At 37.9% G+C, this 22,499-nt stretch overlaps 1 protein-coding gene across 1 annotated transcript in view; it reads left to right on the plus strand.

Annotated features, from left to right (window-relative positions):
* The window catches only part of WWOX (WW domain containing oxidoreductase), a 474,120-nt gene that overhangs the window by 83,775 nt on the left and 367,846 nt on the right, over nucleotides 1-22,499 (plus strand). The window contains exons 6-7 of the mRNA XM_063168062.1: nucleotides 7,632-7,720; nucleotides 20,668-20,853. Coding sequence (XP_063024132.1) covers nucleotides 7,632-7,720; nucleotides 20,668-20,853 — 275 coding nt within the window. The remainder of the gene's footprint in view (nucleotides 1-7,631; nucleotides 7,721-20,667; nucleotides 20,854-22,499) is intronic.

Genomic DNA, 22,499 nt, shown 5'->3' on the forward strand with positions numbered 1-22,499 from the left:
TTAACATACAATTTTTAAGCAACATTTTTCAATCTGAACACAGCTTCCAGGAGGGCAAGCTGCCCAGAACATCAGTGATCTTACAGTTATTACTTTGTGTCATATATAATCTTGTTTTTTCCTGCAACAAATAAATCTTTGGGCCTCCCTGCAAAAAACATTTGTGGTTACAGTATAATAAAAATAAACCGTTTGTCGTGACTGCAGCTGACATTTATCAGCCTATTTGTGGGTGCTCTTTCTCTCTCTGTATAATACAGAACATAATTTGTCACTTTGTAAATACATTCCAGCCTAAATCCCTGCCAGCATCTGTTAGTGTTTGAAGGATTAATGCACTGCACAGTGCATGTCTGCACTTTCAGGCAACAACGTAGCTTATGGTTATGGATCATGAGAGAACAGGGAAAAAGGGTTCATTTTGTATTTACTTAAACATTGTTGCCCTTTTGACCATCATGCTTTTCTCCTCTTGTTTGTTGTCTGGAGTGGGGATGCTGCCTTCCCTTCCCTCTGTGAAATCCTGCTGGAAGTTCTGTACAGCACTGTGTGTGGAGCTGTACATGTAAGATAACACCTCTTTAATTTTATGGGTAATTAACAATGGTAATAATGTATTGAAACGGGGATGGTACTGGTTTAGTCCATTTAGAAATTCTCCTTTTTCCCCAGCTTCTGCCATTTCCAACAAATCCATCACCCTATTGCCTCCTACATTGCTTCCTTCTCAGCAACCCCTAAACTGGGTTTATTTAATCTTAAAAACTTCAAATAGAGGGAGTTTTTAAAAGGAAAAAAGCCTGTAGCTTCTAAATTACCCTGATGCTGTTTGCCTTGTTGCTCTCTTTGAAAATGCATTCTGCTATCACTTGGGATGGTGCAGAATGAAAGGAATTGAAAGCATCTGAATAGGAGGCTCTCCCCAGCTGAGATTCTGTTACATGTTCCCAGGCTCCCTTGATCGTTCTCTAAACAAGGAGATATGTTTATTAGAATGGTAAACCATACACATGTTGTTATATATTGCCAAGATTATTTGAGATTCCCCAAGATAAATTCAAATGAGCTTTACAGGAATGGGTGTTTGGAGACGGGAAGAAGTGATCTATATCCAGGGAAAGAAAAAAGAAAATCCAGCTAAATGTAGGCTCCCAAGTAATTACCTACATTTCATGTGCATTAAGAGCTAAACAAATTCCTATTGCCAAAATCTACAGTAGATTTTTGTTTAAATACATGTAATTTCTTGTTATTGAAGCAAATTTGTCCTGTGTGCAATGAAACCGTGTGCATCCAGAAAAAATCAGGGCATTTGGAGCCTACTAAATTAAGTCTTCTGAAATTATAGTCCAGCAGTTTTTGTGGTTTTTTTGTTCTCTTTGGTTATGGAATAAATAATTTAAAAAATATCTGTAGAAGAATGACTTCTTTTTGCTCTTTCTAAGCATGATTTAAGATTGCTGGAGCATAGTTTACTTCACTGAAGATATTAATTTCATAAAGAAATGCAGATGTTTTCCCTTTTTTCCTTTATAATTATCTCCAGAAGATATGAAAGGCCAAATTTACAGAGATACTGATCTAAGAGTTAACTAATGTAAAGATTATGAAATAACATTATTGCGTATTGTAGTGGTAAGTGGTATTTATTACAGAAGATTTATTAGAAAAGGATATTAAAATCTGAAAAATGAAGCAACCACAAAGAAACGAATGAGTGTATGTGTAGACATTTGCTAATAGAAAGAGATAAAGTTCTAAAACTATTGGGAAATTTAAAATGGTGATTGCATGATAAGTCAAATATACAAAGTATACCTGGAGACTTAGGTCCCATTTTTGTATTTGGATTTTAAATTATAGATAAATTAAGTATTTGGATGAAAGAAAAATTTTGTTGTGAACAGTGATTAGTTTAAATGTGAGAGCAAATGCCAGGTTGGTGTATGCCATCCTCAGAAGCTGAACTCCTTTGTGTCAGGCCATCTTTATCCCTTTTCCACATCTCTCACCTTCAGAATTTCAGACTTTTTGGCTCAGAATTTCAGGCAATTGCAACTTTTAGACATTAATTTGCAGGACAATCCTAAAACAGCTTGAGGGCTTCAGGCTTTTCTGAAGAGGCCTCTGAGTTGTAGATGATGCCAGAAAGATAAACACTGTTCTCTGCCAAACATCTAAATTTCTCCAGAATTCTGGAGAAGGGATAGAGACAAAGAAAACAATGGTACTAATAATTTATTCTTCGTGATAAAATGTTGGTCCAAGGCTGATCAGTGATCTGAGCAGTTTGCAGGCTCACACTGACCCATTAAATCTTGATATGTGTGCTGTTCTCTTCACTTGGATGAAGACAACCCCTGCAGGAATTCCATTTTTGTGAGGATCAGAAGATAAGTTACTTAAGCAGGAAGAACCAGGCTTTACAAATGAATTTTTGGGAGAGGTCACACACAGCATCAGACTATGACAGAATTGAGCAAGAAGAATAATGGAAAAATGTACACTACTAAATTACAACCAAAATACAGGTAAAACAAACACATCAGAAAATAGTGAAACCAAGTGTCGCTAAAGATTTTTTTCAAATGAAAGAATGAGAATCCTTTTCATCTCTGATCTTCATGAAGAATCAAGTTCACCCGAGCTGTTTCCTTGTACATCTCATAAATGTGTTAGTAAAGTGGTTAATATTTGGGAAATTGATTTGTGTTGTCTTGCACAAAGTTAGTGGAAATTTGTAAGTACTGCACAAATACTGCTGATATTGGGGTGAGGAGAAGGGGGGAAAAATTGAAAAATGAGTGTAAAAATGTTCCACCACAAGGTCTTCTAAAGAACTTTCTTGATGAATCCCAGAGGCAGGAGAAGAACACATTACTAGAGCATCTTCCAGAGGTGCTGGATTGCTCTGAAAGCAGCAATGGATGCATCCATCCCCATCAGCTCCCAGGAGCTGCAGAGCATTCAGAGCACACAGCCAGCTGAAGCTGCCATTGCATAAATACAGTTTTGCATGAAGCACCAAATGTTGACTACATTAGGGACAATAATATTTGCAGTCCCAATCCTGAGTGAAAGCCTTTTTCCCCATTAGGTACCCCCATAAATAGTGCATGGCACTGGCTATTGGCTGTCATAAGCTATGTGTCAAATTGTCAGATGTGCTTCTAAAACATCCCCTGCTCCATCCTCAACATGGAAATATGGGTTTATGTGGGCATTGCTTGTCATATGCTGAGATTTGGTTATTTGTTTACCTATTTTCAGATAATTCCACAGATATTTTCATCAGCTTTGATGTAAAATTCTTTTTTCCCCCAAGATTTTCTTAGACAGCCTGTCAGAACTATCTGCATTCCAAGACATTGTCATGAAGATTTTTCTGTATTAAATTAAACCACTTTTTACCCATTGATTGTACTTTCAGTTCCTCAAAGTCAGATATTACTGTTGCTGTGCCAGGTATTCAGTTTTGAGTTAAGGACTTTTAAACATTGAAGATGTACACACACTATTTTCTGAGAGTAAAATTATACAGTAAATTATGTAGTGTCCACTCTGGTACATTTTAAGTAGGCCCTCACAAAATGACTTGTACTTACATAAGATACAGAGGCTACAGCATATTTATTAAGACTCTTCAACTCTGTATGAAACTGGAGCAGTCAGAAGTAATGGTGTCTGCTGAAAGATTCTTTATCATATGAATTTACTTTTAGTCATCTATTATTTATTTCAGCTATTTTATATGCCATTATAATAAATATTATGACAGAGAAAGCTTTTATGCTTCAACTTATTGTACTGCTCTTCACTTCCTTGCAATCCTTCAGGAAAATGTAGCTATGCTTTACCTATATTTAACGTAAATCATCACTTACATTTGAATGAAAAATTCACTATGAAAAAAGGCTCCTTCTTCAATACCAAGACACAAATGCACAATCATGTTTACTGCCAAGCTACTCTACCATGCAGTATTCATTTTTAAACAATTTTTAGGCTGTAAAGTGAATGCATTGCATATAGTGAAATAGCTGGCTTTCTGGGGGTTTTCACTTTTGTGTTACTTTCTGGCTCAATAAGCATTTTTCTAGCATGAGTGCAAAGTATAGCCAATTGCACTTAAGCATTTTTAATATTTTTGCTCCAATAGGAAGCAGCTTAGATGCAAAACTGAATAAGCTGTTTTCTGGGGCTGTACAAAGTAATGAAACTTACCTGGAAATATTGATGAAAGGCTTTTAGAACTGAATGTGAAACATGAAATACAAGATAAATTTTTTCCTTTGGACTTTTCAAAGTGTTATTGTGTTGGGTTTAGAAGAGGACTTGTTTGGAACTGGGGATTGATTTGCCTTTGGCTGTTTCTTCAAAGGCACCACGTTGATGCCTGGATTCAAATTGTTGGATTTGACCTGCTCACTGGGCTTTGTGAAATACAGATACCCCCATCCCAAACTCAAACCTCTCAGTTGGTTCTGGCTGATCTGGATTTCTCAGGGCTCAGCAGACAGGGCTGTTCTGGCTCTGGTCCTGAAGGGGGTTTGGATGCAGGTGGGACATTTGTCCTGGGTACCTGCAGCAAGGACAGCAGTTCATTTTCACAGCTTTTCGATGGCACCACGTAGTTATGAGCCTGTAGTTTAGAAAAGAGCTCTTTAAATTATTCTACACTCATTTCAGTATCTACTTTCTCCTTAAATGATGCAATTGAAAATAAAGTAGTGGAGGAAACATTAATACCTTTTGTCAATTTAATTTTGAAAATTCTGGAGTTTCCTGGCTTAGTGTATTAATTTGATGATGGCAGTTTAAAGACTGTCTGCTGTATTTGGGAAGGTGGCAAGTCTCATTTAAGGTTTCACAACATAAAATGAGGCATAATTCAGTGCTGAAAACATGTGAAGTGAAGTAGTGAGAGACATCAGCATAATACAATTATGACACATTAGATCAGGATTTGCAGCATACCATTACCAATCAGTTCTGACTGCAGAGAACAATTACAGTTAAGATGCCTTTTAGCAAAAATGATTTTTAGTTTTATTTTTTATGAAAACCCCCTATGCTCTTGTATACATATCACAATATGTGACACCTAGGCTTCTAGGGAAAGAGGGAAAACATTACAACAGAGGTAATTCTGAGCTACTGTAAGAAAACAAACATAAAACCTTCTACTTGTCATTTATGGAGATATTCTTACATTATTAAGAACATATCTTGCAAGTATATTGCTTTATTCATAGATTTTTTAAAAAGAGGTATTGTGATATAAGTAACAGTGGGAAAATTTAAATAAAATTGAATTGATTCTAAAGGTTTAGCATTTCACAGTCTCAAACTGTAGCAGGAATTGGTGATCTACAGAAAACCTCTGCGGGGTGAGAGGTGCTGGATTCTCAGTTGAGGGGAGAATCTGAAACAAAAGAGTTGGGGAACTTGCTGAAACCCATGGTACATTAAAGTGATTTCTTCCCCAGTTGTGCTTGGAGAAAACACACAACTGGCTTCTTGGGTGCCTTCAGAAGCTGAGGTGACAGCTTCTCACTCAGGTTCTGAGTGCTTTGGATGTCCCATGCTCCAGTTTTTCCCGTGAGGAAAACAGGGTAAATGTGTTTGTCTGTGCTCAGTATGTGAAGGAAATACAGGCTGCAACCATCAAGGTTTTAAACAGCAAAATCAGGGAGAAAATTGAAAAAATATTATAATTTTTAAATTTCTGATTTTTAAGTTTTCAATATATTAATCCCCAAATCAGGCCAATCTGAGTCTTCTTACCTTCTATTCCAGAAAGTATTTTGAAGGCTTCATATTTTATTTTTTTCTTTTGGACATGAAGTACAGAGAAGTACCTTTTTTGTTGCTGGAATCCTTTTTGTTGCAGAACCCTCATGTGTGACACCAAGAGGAAAAGCATTACCTGAGTGATGTCGTGTGGACTTGAATCCTTGTCCCCAAGAGGACAGTGGCTGGCAGCTTGTGGCCTAGCCTGTTGAACTACTTGATTATTATGTTTTTTCCTCCCTATGTCCCTGTATTTGCATCATTCTTGTCCTTTTACCCTTGGGAGAGAGAGGAGAATATTTCAATTGAGCAAAGCAGAGGCAAAGTAAACCCAGCTATGCACATGACTTCTGTAGTGAGTAAACAGCTTTGAACTGCAGAGAGGAGCAATTGTTCTGGAGTTCTATTGCATAATGCAAGGCAGCATCATCTTTCTCAAATCTCTGACCATCAAACAGAAGAAAATGTTTACCCAGTGGGGCAAAATGAGTTCCAGAATGATGTGCATCTTGTAGGGGTAAAAAACTCTTTGTAGCAAAGTTTGGTTTAGCATTTTCCAACTCCAGCAGTTGATACTTCCTATGGAGACTGAACCTGTTGAAATTTTAGTTGTGTTTGTTTTGCTGTCCCGATAAGTCTGGCTGGAATGGGACAAGAGGAATTGGAGTGATGATATTCTGTTTAAGTTAGTTGTAGCAGGCAGAATGAGTACTAGCAAAATTGAAAACAGATGTGTGGAGAAAAGTGCCAGATGCAATGAAATGGGGAAGTCAGATGGACCACTTGGGCTTGGGAGACAATGGGAGACTCCTCCTGGCTTCCTTCTGTCCTTTCATCACTCCAGCAACGCTCGTGGTGTAACCTTGTAGTCCCAGCAGATCCTGGTGCACCCACCAGCTGCTTGGTTCTGAGATGACTTTAGTGTTGTGATGAAAATAGCCACACATCTTTTGGTTCATTTTGTTCTGAGATTTGGAGTCTCAAAATATCTGGAAACAGGGATCTTAAAGCTGAAAATTATATTTTGGGATAGTGTGTCCTCTCCTAGGCGAAAAGTTTACTTTAGGTATATACAGAATTTCTTTTGAAGACACAGAGTCACAGAACGGTTTGGGTTGGAATTTAAAGCCCATCTTGTTCCAATCCCCTGCCATGGGCAGGGACACCTTCCACTATCCCAGGCTGCTCCAAGCCCCATCCAGCCTGGCCTTGGACACTTCCAGGGATGGGGAATCCACAGCTTCTCTGGGCAACCTGTGCCAGGGAAGTGCATTTATAATATGTCCCGGTAAACTCTTACTGTATAAAGCACTGTGTAGACTGATCTGTTATTTTCTGTAGTCATTTTATACTGTCCTTTATATCACCTACTATGAAAAATGGATTTTTAAAAATTAATATGTGCCAATCTCAAGTTAGCTGTTTTTTATAGAGTATTTATTGGTTTTTTTTTTCCCTATTGGTATGGTTCCAAAAAATAGCATGCATTGAGAATAGCACTTACTCTACTTTTTATTTCATGAGTTACAGAAGTTTCACTGTCAAAATCAAAGCAAAAAGATAGCTATTAACCTTAGCACTGCCTTGAGTCCATTCATTGCATTATATAAAGCTGTGAATTACATAGTGTGTATTTTCAGCAGAATCACCAAATCACAAATGCTACTTTTGGCACTCAATGTTGTGCTTGTCCATCCCTTTTGATGATTTGTATTCACTCTGGGGTTATAATGTTAAACAAGGGAATCAGACAAGTTTCATAACACATTTACTGTAACGTGATACTGTGAACTGAACTTGCTGTTATTTATCCTTTTTTATATTTTCTCTTGTTCCAGCATAAAGCCAAGGTAGAGGCAATGACCTTAGACCTTGCTTCTCTTCAGAGTGTGCAGCGCTTTGCTGAAGCATTCAAATCCAAGAATCTGTAAGTACTCAGAAAATTAGATGTAATAATTTCTTGTTATTTTAATGTCTTTATCAGCTGAGCACAGTTGGCAGGATCACCATAGCTGGATGGATCACCAACTGTAGTGAGTGAATAATCTTTTCACAGGAGTTTTTTTCAATGTAAATTAAAGATCATTTGTTTTCATACACAAAAAAAAAAAAAAAAAAAAATTACAGATCTTCTACTATTCGATGTGTAGCCCCACTTTTGAAGGGCTTTTTTACCCTGTGGCTGTCGAAAAAGACCAAAGCTGAATTGCATAAAGACAGCTCAGGCAACTGGTGACAGTTTGGCAGTGGTTTGGAAGAGGTCAAGGGTGAACAATTAGTGCACTGCTTGTCTTATGTTGTTTTCTAACCTTCTCTCTCTCCTTTTCCTTTTTAAAGCCTTAACAAAACACAGCCCTATGAGCCAGACAGCTCAATTTTCCAGTCCTGTATGTGGAATAGCACATAACAAAAAAGCAAAAAAAAAAGGGGAAAGGTTGTGATAATGACATCACTTAAAAATAGACAAATTTATATGGAGATAACCAGGTTAGATTCCAAGTGGTTCCTTTAATTTAGCTTGAACAGAGCAATGAATGTCTGAATTGAAGAAATTATTTGAAAGCTTTTAACTTCCAAGTCTTGACAATAAATTCCACACTTTGTGCTTTTATCCACAGTTTGACCCATTGATTGTTGTGAGTATTCAAACTTAGCTCTTTTCTGCAAGTATTTCTGTAACTGATATGCATCTTACTGTTCTTCTCCAGAGAATATGACCTCTTAACTTTGAAAATACATTGTCTTAGAGAAAATATGTAACAAAGAGTGGTTTTTTCACTTTTGAAACACTGCCAAAGCTAAATCTCACATGAATAGACAGATGACATTTTAGTACTTATAGGTCTTTTAGATTCAAAGAGTTGTCAAAACTGACTTCTAACAGAATTTCTTTACTCCCAAAATCCTTACTATCAATATTTTCTTATCATATCATCTTCATATATTAAAATTTCTTGAAAGACAAATCCTTGCAGTATTGCTGCTTTAGTCCTAACTTGGTTTTGTGGTGTGAGAGCAGTAAGTGTTTTAATTTAGGATCTTCATGCTTTTAATATGCTACATTTCTTTAAATGTGTTGCAGGGTAAAGTCAAAGCCACCCTTCTTCCAAGCGCAGCTCTTAACCTGATTTGTGTGTTGTAGCTCATACCATGGTTGTCCTAGCTAGTCCATTGGGTATGCATGTTTATAAATCCTTGGAAGTGAACAGGCTTAAATCAATTTTTGCCAGAGAACTTGGGAAAGGAGAAGATCTAGAATCAGTAAAACCTGTTTTGTTTTTGTTGGCATACCCCATTCTACCAGTGTAGGTCTGTTAAGCTACATTGTGATGGACAGCCATTACTAATGTTTCACTCTCATTTTATTTGGAAAATAATTTAGTAATAGACATCATTCAAAGCTTCTGCCTTTCCTTCAGGCTTTTCTGTCTGAAATATGCTCAGATGTGCCTGTGTCTGGCAGGACTCATCCAAGCATTATGTGGAAGTCTATGTTCTCTATCTAATGTGAGACTTGTGGGGTTTTGACCAAAATGAATTTCCAGTTATGTTTTGTTTAAAGTCTGGGGCTGGATGGAAACCAGACCCCACACCCTGCCTGTAGCAGTACATCTTTTATCTGATGCAGATACAGAAGAGTCACCTTACAACCATCAGCAGGAGGGTGGACTGGGAGACCTACCAGGTCTTTCTGGATTTTTTTTGTGATTTAACTATATCTGGGTAAGTTTGGAAAAGCAGTTATGTGGCAGAGACATCTTCCTGCTGCAGTGGTGGCTGATGAGTTTTCCAGCCCTGGTGAGCACTGATGACCTTTGTCTGTCTCCTCTTTCATCGGTTTTGCTGCAGCGTCCAGAGGATTTGTCATGTTGGGGATTCCTCTGCACCTGGGGCTTTATGAGCAACTGGAAGGAATCTCACAGGCTCTAGTGACAGATTGAGCCTTGTTCTTTATGCTTGGGCCAGTCTTGTCAGTTGGCAGCCAAAATTTCTGAAATATCCTGTAGGAGAAGCACATTGTGCTGGAGTCCACCCTTCCCATGAGGGACCTGTCACTCCTGTTAATGAATGTAGGAAATACCTTAAGAGAAAAAGGTTTTCTTTCTCTTACAGATATCAACAATAAAGCAGATAGGAAAAGCAAATAAAGTTGGTGTTTTTTATTTTTAAATTTTGTTTCCCAAATGGAACTATCATTTGAGTTCTGAGCTGTCTAGATCTTGGTTCCTGGGAAAAACTACAATACTTCTAAAATGTCAAGGAGAAATTTTGTATGAGCACACACATTTTAATTAAGACCTTTATTTTATTTCTCACAGCATTTAATGTAAAGAGTCCTTAAGTATTCAGTGGTGAACATCTTAAACGTCTCTCTGCAAGAAGTGATATTCTCTGTTTAGTTTCTCCAGTGCACTGTTGGTGTCCGGGACACTGGTATTTTCCACAACCTGTTGGCATTGGTGACACATGACCTAATAATTGAAAATTTCTAAAATAGATAATAGATAGGCATGCCTTCTGAAATTCTGCTTTTCTGGCACATTTTGTGGCTCTAAGTGCTATTTTTTGTCAGCAGATAAAAGGGTGTGCTCATAGTCCCATCACAGCCTGGGACCCTGTTATTCCCTGGTTGACAGCAGTTGGAAAATAGTCTTGAAGAACAGATCTCCTTCTGGATGAAAAAACTAAAATGGAAAAACTTCAAAAAAGGATCCCTAAGTTTTATTGAGTTGAACCCTTTGCAGCTGGGGAAACTGGAGGTGTTTGTACTGCAGAGAGCAGAAGGGAAATTGCTGAAACTGTGAATCTCTTGCCTTAATCAAATAAGTTGTAGAGAAAAAAAAAAAAGCCTTCTTGAATGTGCTTGGGAGCACATTCTGAGAGATTGTGGAAACCATGTGAAGAATGAAGAAATGTCATCCTCTGCTCAGCAGGAATTTAACAGGGCTGGTTGCATACAGAAAACAAATGATGCAACAGAGGGAGCCTTGAGAAAAGCATAAATAATAAACAGGAGGAAATAGTCACTCTGAAAAGAAATATTTAATATGAATTGGAATAGTACTTTAAAGGCTAAGGCTAAGAAGCCTTCCCTGTTTGAAAGTAAAAGTCAGATGATTCATCTATAAATTATCATACTTCTGAGATTTGGTAGAAATCTTTTATTCCTACATGGATTTGTTAGGTGTTGCAGACTTGTCCACAGATAAAATCTGAGCTCTGAATATATAAACACTGGTAAATTATGCCATATTCCTATAAATATATTCTTGGAAATCCTTCCTCCTCTCAGAAAAAAAGAGGGGTTTTTTTTGTTTGCATTATCTATACTCTTAAGTTGATACAGCTGTTTCTCTTTCTGAGACTTTTTTATCCATGCAGAAGGGTTTTGCTGATTATTTTAGATCCTGCAGTTCTGTGATTGCAGCACTCAAACTTTCTCTAGGAGCAGGACAGTGCCCTCCATTTTTTTCTGGTCTCACAGTTAGAAGGATTCAGTGGGAAAAATAAGGTAAAAACCTAAATTGGTTGGATCTCCCAAAGTAAACTTAGTGGGAAAACAGAATAAAACAATATTGCTGCTTAATATTTAATCTATCATTGTAGCACAACCTGAACACCACAGACTAACACATAAAATGGATGTCCAATAAAAAATAGTCCTCAAGGATTTCTAACAAAATAAATTTTTGGAGAAAGCCAGCTGTCTTTTAGTATTTAGTATTTCTGGCTTGTTTTCTGCAGGGACATTCCCCTGGATATTTCCACCAGGAGGGAATGAACTCCATCTTCCTTCATTGTTAAGACAGGGCTAACGTTAGGGTGAGAATGGGACAAGAGATCTGTGCCCCTAAATGGCTGGAGTTGTTCAAGTTGCTTCTTTTATATGTATCAAATCTTTCCCCTCTGCTGGTTTCCAGCTCAGGCAGTTCATTGAATGCCTCTGTTATGGAAAGTCAAATAAATGATCTGTTTATAATAATGTCCTGGGCTAAGATGGATTTGGCATGAGCTGATTTCTGTGCAGCTGGCAGAGGCAGACCAACCAATCTTTCATATTCGTGTTTTGGAACTAAGAAACACAGAATTGAATCTGCTATTCATTGAGTGGGCATGATGTGAGGAATCATGGTTGGTATCAATTCCCCTTACAGATAAAATGACAGCCCTTCTGTGATTGTATAGAACACAGCACTGGAATTCAGTCAGGGTCAGTGTTGGGTGGCTCAGGGTCTGTAGAATTGGTGTTTGTGTGGATGTGGCACTTTGATTTTTATTTCTAATTTGGTCATCCCATACTTGGCTGAAACCTGCATACTTTAACTGGGGAGCAGCACTGATGTTTGAGTTCTAAAACTTCCAGGATAGGACCTGTTGCCAATATCTACAGCCATGGTGTCCTGGCATTTGCCTGGACCTCGCCATAAAAACACTTCCATGATCAAAACAGCAGGCAGGAGTGAGCAGGAAAGTTATAGATGAAATTTTATGTGCATTTGTACTTTTCAGTGGTGCATGGTGCCACTTGGTTTGAATTAAAGTTATCTTCTGCCAAACAGTAAGGCTTTAATTTAATGTTCTCAATGTTTGAGAGAAAAAAGCTGAAGTTATCCTGAAAAATCTTGAATTACTCCAAAGACATGAAACAATGTTTGCCAATAGCTACTGCTTGGAATTTTCTGAATTGTTAGGAGAAATTCACAATTATGCAGGACTTCCAGATGTAGATCTTCACTGCAGTTACTTTCCTATACTTCAAAGCAAGATTTTTTTTCCTTTTTTGTGGTAAGAATTGGCATCTGCTAACAGATTATTCACTAATGATGTGTGTAGAAATATGGAAAAGACAGCAGTTATGAACTATGGTTCTCCATTTGGAAGTTTAGTCTCTTCTGATTTTCCTAAGCAGACCCAAAATGAAGTGGGCCAGGTTTTCAGCTGCCTTCCTCAGCTGAGGGCCCAGACTCTGTAACTGCATTCATTTTTCATGCTGCAGGCACAAGTGTGCTGAAACCTTGCAGGTGCAATTAAGATTTTGGAGCCTGATGAAAAGTCAATCCAGAATATGATTTTTCTGTATTTCCTTTTTATAACTGACATATTGCAGGTGTGTTTTTTTAATTCCAGTTGAATGACAATTAAATCATAGATACTGTGTGTTAAATTCTATGCATACCTGAGAATACATATGTAAAAATGGGATCTGCTTAGCAAGTTGTTACAAATATAACTTAAAAGGTCTGGAAAAAAAATGAATAAATGATTCAGATGAATTATCAGTGATGCCACTATGCCAATATGTTTAATGGTTATGTAGTCAATGTATCTCTATCAAAGATGATTGTTGCCACTGCTTATTGTCTTTCCAAAGCTGAACATATTTTATATCACTGTACAATTCTGTTAACTCTTTGCCATTAATAGAATTACTTTCTGTGAATTAAATTAGTGACAGTTGAGATTTTACATTTGTTTTCTCAGTTTAGAGTATGGTTGGCAACCTGGCAGTGCCACCAAGGCACAAACTTCTGGACAACATTGTGCATTTTGAGATATCAAAAAAACCCACATTGAATTAAGAAACATGCATGGTTCAGAAGTTACTGTTGCAGACAGCACATATCTTAAATTTAAATAAGATCAAAGGCTGACTACATTTGAAACATACATAATAATATTAGAGTAAAACTATTTTTTTCTCTTTGTGGTGATGCTGTGCCTTAATAAAGCCTAGGGATTGGTTTTCTGCATAGTTTTTCTTTTTCTTCTTTCTTCTGATTTTAAGCTCTTGTACACAATTACTCCTTTGTGGTAGCGTGTGTCAAGCTACGTGGATCCAAAACTTATTTCCAGTACTTTATAAATGAAAAATCAAAAATCTCAGAATCTTTTGTCCTTCCTCCTTTTCCTGGAGGCAGAGATCCTGATGTTTTCATCAGATCACCTTTCCTTTCATCTGCTCTGTTGTGGAAATACCTTTTCCCCCAGAATATTTAATTTTTTTTTGTTTTAAGTGAAGTCTATATTACTTCACCATAATTTTACACACAGTTGCCTCTACAAAAAATGATGAAGTGCTTTTTACACATTACTAACAAAAAGATTTTTTTTTTTGGTGTTTGTTACATAGCTTTATGACTACAACTGTGCTGTCCAAAATTTCCAAACCTGCCACTTGTCTTTGGACACTTTGCACTCACTTTATTCTGCCCTAATGAAGAAACCTTGAAAACCCTCCAGGGGCTTTCTGCTCCCTGGTTGTTCTGTTGCCATTTTCAGCCATGTCTGTGCCTAAATCCAGCATGAGTCTAAGATGGCTTGGGGCTCTGTTTTCCTAAAAAATTTACACAAGATGCACCAGCTGTGAAAGCTGTTTTGAGCATCTAAATAGGAAGAATATGTATGATTAATATGATTAATAACTGATTAAAACATATTCTGTCACAAATATACCAAGGATCTTTGAGCATTATGGATTAATGAGTTTTGAGAAGCTCTGTGTGTTTAATTGATGTTGCCTTCTAAAAATTCTGAATTATCAGGCCAGAGTATTTAATTACATATACATTAAAATATATTTAGTCTATTTAGTTAAATGCTTTCTAGGGGAGATAAATAAAACACAGAAGGCAGAGTCTTCTGCTGCTTGGGTAGGGAAGGCTCACTGCAGGCCTGAGACTGGCCATGGATCTTAGAATCCAAAAATTTGTGTAATAGACTGAAAAGGTTGTATTTCTTTATTAGCTGTTACCCAAAATCCCAGAGGATGTCAAAGTGCATTAATTTCCATCACAGCATGGAATCTTTCAGGTCTGAATGGCAGCACACAGCTGCTGTAGGGCTGTGTGTGAATTCTGCTACAGCTCTATAATCTCTGGGCAAAACAGGGAAGAGTCATTGGCAAGTGAAATGCTCAAAATGAGGAGTTTTAGTCTTTAAATGATCAACCGTGGTCCCAAAAAACATTTTCCAAGGATTTAGCTGTTTTCAAGTGAAAATGTTATAAATATATAATAAATGTAGTAATTGGCTTTTTTTCTTTTTTTTGGTGGGTTGTAGCTTTCTTTTTCTAACAAGTCCTTATTGTGTGCAAACTAAATTTTTGTATTTAGAAGTACATGCAGAAGCAAAAAATCATTCCGTGGTTATTACAAAAATGAATATTTCTTTAGGTCTGGCTTATGCTTTTTTGTGACTACATGTGAATGTGTGTAAATAATGATTTTCTAACAGAGTTTGAACAAGATGCACTTTGAAGCAGCAAGTGTCCTTAGGTGGGCTGCTGAATGAAAATTACCAGATTCTGGATATTTTCATTGCTGTTGTCTCTTATTAATTTCTGAAGGTGCAGGATGATGTGGAGTTATTTTGGTAGTTGTCCCTTCACCATGTATGTAAGAAAAAATAATAAAGGGAAAACCATGACTAATGGATGTTTTCTGTTTAGCTCCAAATCAGTTGAGACCTCTGTTCCTTCTCCAAACATTTATGAAATTGTACACTGAAGCTTCTAGAGAGGCAATGAGTAATGATTGAGGGATGCTTGACCTCTATGCAGAACGCAGATGATGTATTAGGAAGGCGCAGGAGCAGCTGCTCGAAGCAATTCCCATGGATGTGTTATGAAGGAAGAATCAGAACTGCCTCAGTCCACTCCCATTAATCTCTTAGAAGTGGGGCAAAAGTATTTGCTGATCAACAGTGTCAAATCCTGGAAAGAAATCCAGTAGGATGAATTGCAGAGAATTTTCCTTGCTTCTAACAGGAGATCATCCATCACGGCTCTGAGTCCTGTGTTAGAGGCTTGCCTTAAAATGAAGCCTGTCTGACAAGGATCCACATTTCTGTCAGCTGCCAGTTGGCAATAAGGGCATTTTTGCTGACTTTTTAGCCAATAGTTTTATATAAAAAAGGGAAGTTAGGCATTAAGCATTTTGTTTCTTAAAGTTATTGAGTTAAGCAGTGCTTTTTTTTTTCCTTTTACATTGAACCAGTAAACATTTAAATATTTTTGTGTCAGTATTAGATTATACAGGGTTCTGAGCTTTCCTGCTGCTGTCTGAACCCTGACTTAGTGATTTTCTTGTTGCTTGGTTTCCTGTCAGTACTGTTTGTAAACTGAGGGGGATTTCTGGAGATGGTTGTCTAATTTACCCATTTTCTGGAGAGCCATAAAGCCTCCCTTGCCTGGTGGATATTCCCTTTGTGTATATAGGCACTCCCTCATGGAAAGAAGCACAACTTTCTCACTTTCAGAGAAAGCAGCCTGGGTGTTCAGGGTTATGGGGTGGAAAAGTTTGGTGGGCTGTGACTTTGCTTCTTTGTGGAAGAGAAGTCACAGCTCTGCCTTCTTTACTGGCCGTGACAGAGGCCTACAGTTGCTTATGGGACTTTGGGGATATGGTGAGGCCTTTTCTGTTGAATTTCTCTGTAATTCCAAACAGTGTGAACTTTTCAAATCACTTGAGAAGTGCCCCAGATGGTGTGACATTCTGCTTCATGGGAAGATTTGAAAGTATTCCCTGTGCATACTCTCTGGTTAACTATTTCATTGCGTTTGAAATGGGAGAACACCAAAGCCAAGAACTCTGTTGACATTTTGGTGGTGTTTGTTTAACCTCCTAGTGCACAGGCTACATTTGTTGAAAAATATTATTCTTACCTTTGCAAATCATCAGTAATTAATTCCCTTGGAAATATCCACTGCTGCACACAGCCAGCTTGGGAGGCTGCTGACAGATCACAGCTTTACATCAGGTGCTAACAAATTGATTATTAAATTTCATAACCAACTGATTTATAGCAACAATTTAATTTCTGTATCTCTCTAATGTATTCACTTACTGTATTTTCAAATAGTGCAGAGGAGCTGGATTGCTTAGTTGCTTCTAATGGTGAATTGTGCACAGCATGTGAGATGTGAATGACTTCCCCGGTGCAAAGGTTAGTGAAGTATCACAGGCTTTGTGAAGTGCACAGAATATTAGCTGCATTTCAGCTCAGGTATTCACATTTAAGATTGTCCTGGCTGATTCTACATGCTTTTAAACTTTCACTAAGCTGTAGATACACTTAACCAGCATGGTGAGGGTTTTCTGGGATTGCTGGGTGCCCTGCAGTTGGAGCAGTGTGTTCCTGAGGCTCAAGAAGCAGTGACTACCTGAAATAAAAGTAGTATATGCTACTTTAAGTAGTATTTACTTAAAGTAGTATATACTATTCCACTAAATAACGGAGCAGATCACGTTCAGGTCCTAGTGCCCACCTAAATGGCACTGGTATCCCATATTAGCTCTCTTGGTGGGGTGTAAGTCACTGCCTGAAGACATTTTAGGGAGACACAGACAAATTTTCATAACACTCTGCAGGGTTGTAGCTGTAATGTTTCCAAAAATACCTCGTGGGTGCCATGGTTAGAGGGAGCACTTGGTCGTGTCAATACCAGGAGTAAACACTATGGAAAATTTCCTTTGCTGCTGACATCCTTTGTTGGCCTTTGCTGCGCCTTTGATGTAGAATTACAAACTATTTTAAACTGAGGGGAGATTTTTTTTTCCTTGGGTTCAGGAGGAAGCCTCATGCAGATTGCAGCAATGTTTTTAATGAACTTGTGAAATCAAGGTCACAGTTGTGCTATCACTTGAAAATACTCCTGTCATAAAGCAAAGCTGCAGTGCCAGATGTGTGGTTGTGAATTGTCACGTATCTTAAAAATTTTGTCCCTGCATAATGATACGTTCAGTGACACAGAGCTGTGCACCACTGAGATTAGAATCTGTCATCTGTGGCTGAAATTCATAACTGCACAGTGGCCGTTACCCAGGTAATCTCATTCATTTCCTGGTGTGCAAATGGCCGGGTCACAAAAACTCAGATGACAATTTTCAGTAATTGGACCTTTGTTAGCAGTCTGACGAGAGACACCGATAGCTTAATGGACGTGGATCCAAATCTGAGAGGTGCCTTTTTTCTGAGCTGAAATGAAGCACAGCATCAGTGGCTGTTCATGCAAACCTTTAGGTTTCTTTTCTGTAGAGTTATCTAGGAAAAAAATCCTTTTTTATTTACCATTTAAAACCAGTAGTGCTAATTAAAAATAAAGGAATTCTAAAAGGGAATCGGATACAAAATTTTCACTATGATAACTGTTTAATATGTTCTTATATTTATTTTCCTACTTCACAGATTTTTTTATAGTAAAATATTGTAAATAATGTTAATTTTACAGTCTCTTAAATTAGAATTACTTTTACTTTGAAAAAAAGAGAAATGGACTTTGAAATCTCATAAATGGACTGAAGCATAATTTTATTTCTGTTATAAGATCCAATTAAATTACCTAAAATTAAAAAACGACTACATTTTATCATTTTATAGTTCTAGAATATTCTTTTTAATTAATTGAGCTGACAGATTTAGGAATAGTGTGTGAATTTCCCTTCTGGTAGTTATTGTGTGATTACTAATAATGAAGGATTTACAGTTTGGATAAGTAGAATATGTGAATCTTTTTTGTCTGTGATTTGTTACTTCCTAATACACATTAAAATCATCAAATAGTAGGACGATCTTTTTAAAAGTGTTTTTTTTTTTTTTTTTAAGGAATGGTGATGGTATTTTTGGTATTGTTGGTGCATTAATGTGCTGCAGTTCTCACACAGGAGGCTCTTACACCAAAAATTGCATCTGTGTTGGAGAAACTTGTTCCTTTTTTCCTAGCAGATGTACAAATCTGTAAATTAATTCTTGCTGGAGCTTTTCATAAGTCTCATAAGAGGTGATGAATCACCCAAAGTTCCATGCCCTCTCAAGCTTCAAGCAGCTTTGTTTTCTTCTTGGCAGATGCATCTCAAAAGGGGCAAAATGAACTCTGGTTTAAATAATTTTGATAAAAAGTGCCTCAAAAGATCTGTTACCTTCTAAAGAACATGATCCTGCACAACTCAGTGAATATCCTGCTTGTGTATGTTGAGTGAGGCTGCAAAGATCAAAGAGCTGCCTTTTTTTTGTGCCATTTGATTTGAACAGAAACAGAAACTTTGTCTTTGTAAGGACAGTCCCTGTTTATTTTCAGTTTCTTTTGTGGATGCAGTATGTGTGCACAGATATTCTGTGCACAGATATTCTGTAAAAGGCAAATCAGGAATCCACCGCTTCAGACACTGAGCTCTCAGAGTGCGCAGATGTTTCACTCTCTGCTTCTGGAGCTTTTGGTTAAAATTCTCCAAGCTGGCAAAGGAACAGATAATAGATTGTTAACTTCTCATTGAAGCACACTACACTGGTAACATCCCAACTGGCTGGAAGATGAAATTTATTTTAATAAGAAAATACAGCCTACTCTCCATCCTTCTGCATTTCTTTCAGTATTCAGCTAAGGTGTGTTTGATTCCCCCTGAAATGTTTTTTTTTTTGAGAACTGAGTTATCAAAATCTGATGCTTTCAAACATGCCTGAAGGAATATAATTACTTAGGTTTGTTTGACAACCTGGGGCTTCACGTTTCACATTATTTTCCAGAATTCCTTCTGCAGATGCTCAGAGTTGCAGAACACACGTCCTTCAATCATGTGGGGAAAGGTTCTGACTCTGTGCCTGTGTGTGTAGGGCTGTGAGGAGGCACTTGAGAAGGACAGAGGGCAAGCAGTTATTTTTCCTAACTGTGCTTCATTTATTACCTTCAGAATTAGAGTTTATGTTGCGTGTTGATTCTGTCTCATGGGATTGCAGTAAAGACATAATAGGATGGAATAGGCTAAACAAATGTGACAGATCTTAATATTCTGGTCTTAGGACATCCCAAGTATTAGTGCAGGCATTTTAGGCTGTCATTATTTTGTGTAACTTTTCCAAATTAAATATACCAGTGTGAGGGATGGCAGCTGCAGGCTCTCCAACCTGAGGCTCTCAGCTCAGGTAGAGCTTGCAGAGCTCTGCTGCATCAGGCTCTGACTCAAGGACAAGAACATGCTGTCAGTGCCAAGGTTTGCTCAGAGATGATGCAATCTAGCAAATGCAGATCCATCTGAGGTCTGAGGACCAGAGACTTTGCTGTGTTTCATAAGGGTTTGGAAAAAGACAAGAAAGAACAGAAAGGGCATTTGTCCTTGATCTTGCTGTGGAGGTGGGGAAGGCTGCAAGGTGCAGTATCCTGAGATTACACTGGAGACCTCAAGGAATTTGAAGTTTTCTGGACCTGTTTTGTGAATGAGAGAGGTATGTGCCAGCCTAGGTTCTTTTCTAGCTTAGTTTGGTAGAATCTCACCTTTTCATTTCAAGTTCCTTTATCATGGCATTTCTATTTAAACTCGGTTAGGTGATTCCAGTGAGGAAGGATTCTGTTTCAAAGGATCTCATACATATTGTGTGCAGATTTTCCACCAAAGAAAACAGCTTCTGGAGAATGTTTTATTTTTCCAACTCAGTCTTGCATTTTTTAACGGCATACTTCATCATCTGCAGAAGGATAAAATGTGTACATGTGCCCTTTTGCATTGTGTCTTCATCTCTTAATCACTTGTCCCCTACCAATTGTGCAGGTGTCATGTACCCCATTCAAGAAAGTTGTAGGAGTTGCTTATCCCCCAGGAAAAGTTTCTTTTCTGAATGCTCCAGATGGAGACAATTTCCCAATTGGGAAAGCAGTGATAGTGCTGTGTGGCATTTTGCCTTTTATTCTCTACCTTTTCTCCAAGGGTGTGTCACTGTGGGGCTCAGCTGGACCCTGGGCGGGGCTGCTGGAACCATCTGGAATCAGCTCCTTCCCACAGAAACCAGCCAGCCAAATCCCTCACACCTGCACCCCATTCACACAGGTGTAAATAATTACACTTATTTAACTGAGATTTCTTTGTCCTCTTCTGATTTTTCCAGGCCCCTGCACATGCTGATCTGCAACGCTGCCGTGTTTGGTGCTCCCTGGTCCCTGACAGAGGATGGCCTGGAGTCCACCTTCCAGGTGAACCACCTGGGACATTTCTACCTTGTCCAGCTTCTGGAAGATGTTCTGCGCCAGTCATCTCCTGCCAGGGTTGTCGTGGTGTCCTCTGAGTCCCACAGGTTGGTGAATGTGAATTTGGTTTTGCTGGAATCTTTAATCCTTAAAACGTGAAACAGTTGGGGCAGAACCACAGGAGTTTCTGAAAATGAAGGTCCTTGCTCTCAAGCATTTGCCTTTGAATAATCTTTTTAAAAATAGAAGCATTACTAATGCCTGTGGATGTTTCTGGATTTGCCTCTGTTGCTGGATGAAGCATGTTCTAGTTTTCTAACAGTATGTAGATTATTTTTTGATCATTCTTTGTGTGAATGCAGATTTTCGCTGCGTTTCAGACCGCTCATTGATTTTGTGAGGAGATGGAATAATAATTGATTAAATCTGAATGGCATGACCTATATTGATTTGTCATTCAACAACTTCAACATCTTAGCAAGAAGAATGTGCAGATATTTTAGCAGGAGAAACAATGCAATTAAAAACAGCTAGATGAAATCCAGTTGTTTTATAATGAGAAATTAGGGAATTCAATGTAGACATTAGCTGTATAATTGTAAAATGGGAAGTAATGCAGTTAATACATATTACAAATCTGGCTATGCCTCTTTTGGTAAATTTTTTAATTAAAATGTTAGATGCTCATCTTTTCTATTGCCAGGAAAAGTACAGTTGGTAAAAAAGATGTTGATGAGATTTGCCTTGTTTCAGATGCGCTCGTGTTTTTGTGTTAATAACTGAAAACATGGTTTTGATTTAAATAAAGTTCCTTGTGGAAAATGAATGCCCCAGTTCTGAATTTTAGTGGGCACAAACCACTTACTCCTTGCTGATTTAGTTCAAGGACTGCAGGATTAAGCCTATAACATCAAGCTTTAAACATTACTGTTGATTTCTATTTCACTTTTGGTCGTGTGTAGCAGCTCTAGCAAACTAAAAGGAAGAATGTGAGAGTGCCTTTTTTTTTTTTTTTCCTCCTGTCTTCATATTTCTGAAATGTTTTAGTGACCCAGAATGAAGCTTATTTTTTTTAATCATGTTTCCATAAAATGTAACCCCAGGGACCTGGTAGAGAGAGACCAGCCAAGGGTCGGGCTGAAACCTTTATCACTTCCAAACACAGGGGCTTATGGTATAAATGACACACTGCAGATAGATTTACTTTTACCATTTTAAATTTATGATGGCTGAAATGAAAGGAAGCAATAGAAAATGCCAGTAATAATCCTCCCCACTGTTAAAAGACATGAAATGTCTAGTAATTAGGTGGTAACAAAATCTGGACATCCTTATCTTTGCAAATCACACCAGGTTTGTGCAAGCAAGTAGCAGAGTCCTGTTAGGAGTGAGGGCAGCTACTGCAGGGCAGGAGAGATAGCGCTAGAAATAAATCTGCCAACTCCAATCACTTGCCAGATGTGGAGGGCACAATGGGATATGTATAAATGAGCTGTTATTTAATGGGAGATTATGTTGAATTGTCAGCTGCTTCTTCCCCCTTGTAAGTTTGTATCTCTGGTAGTATTTTAAATGACATCTTTGTTTTTCACTGCATTAAGTACTGTGTGTAACCAGGGCTCTCATCTCTGGACATCTTTATCTGTGATTTTGAAAACATTTTGAAAGTGCTCCTTGCTAAGTCAGAGAGATCAGCCAAGGTTGACAGAAGCCCATAAGGAAATAAGTAACAGTCTGTGTTTGAATAAAACAA

The sequence above is a fragment of the Melospiza melodia genome, chromosome 13 (genome assembly GCF_035770615.1).
Source record: "Melospiza melodia melodia isolate bMelMel2 chromosome 13, bMelMel2.pri, whole genome shotgun sequence".
NCBI classification, from domain to species: Eukaryota; Metazoa; Chordata; class Aves; order Passeriformes; family Passerellidae; genus Melospiza; species Melospiza melodia.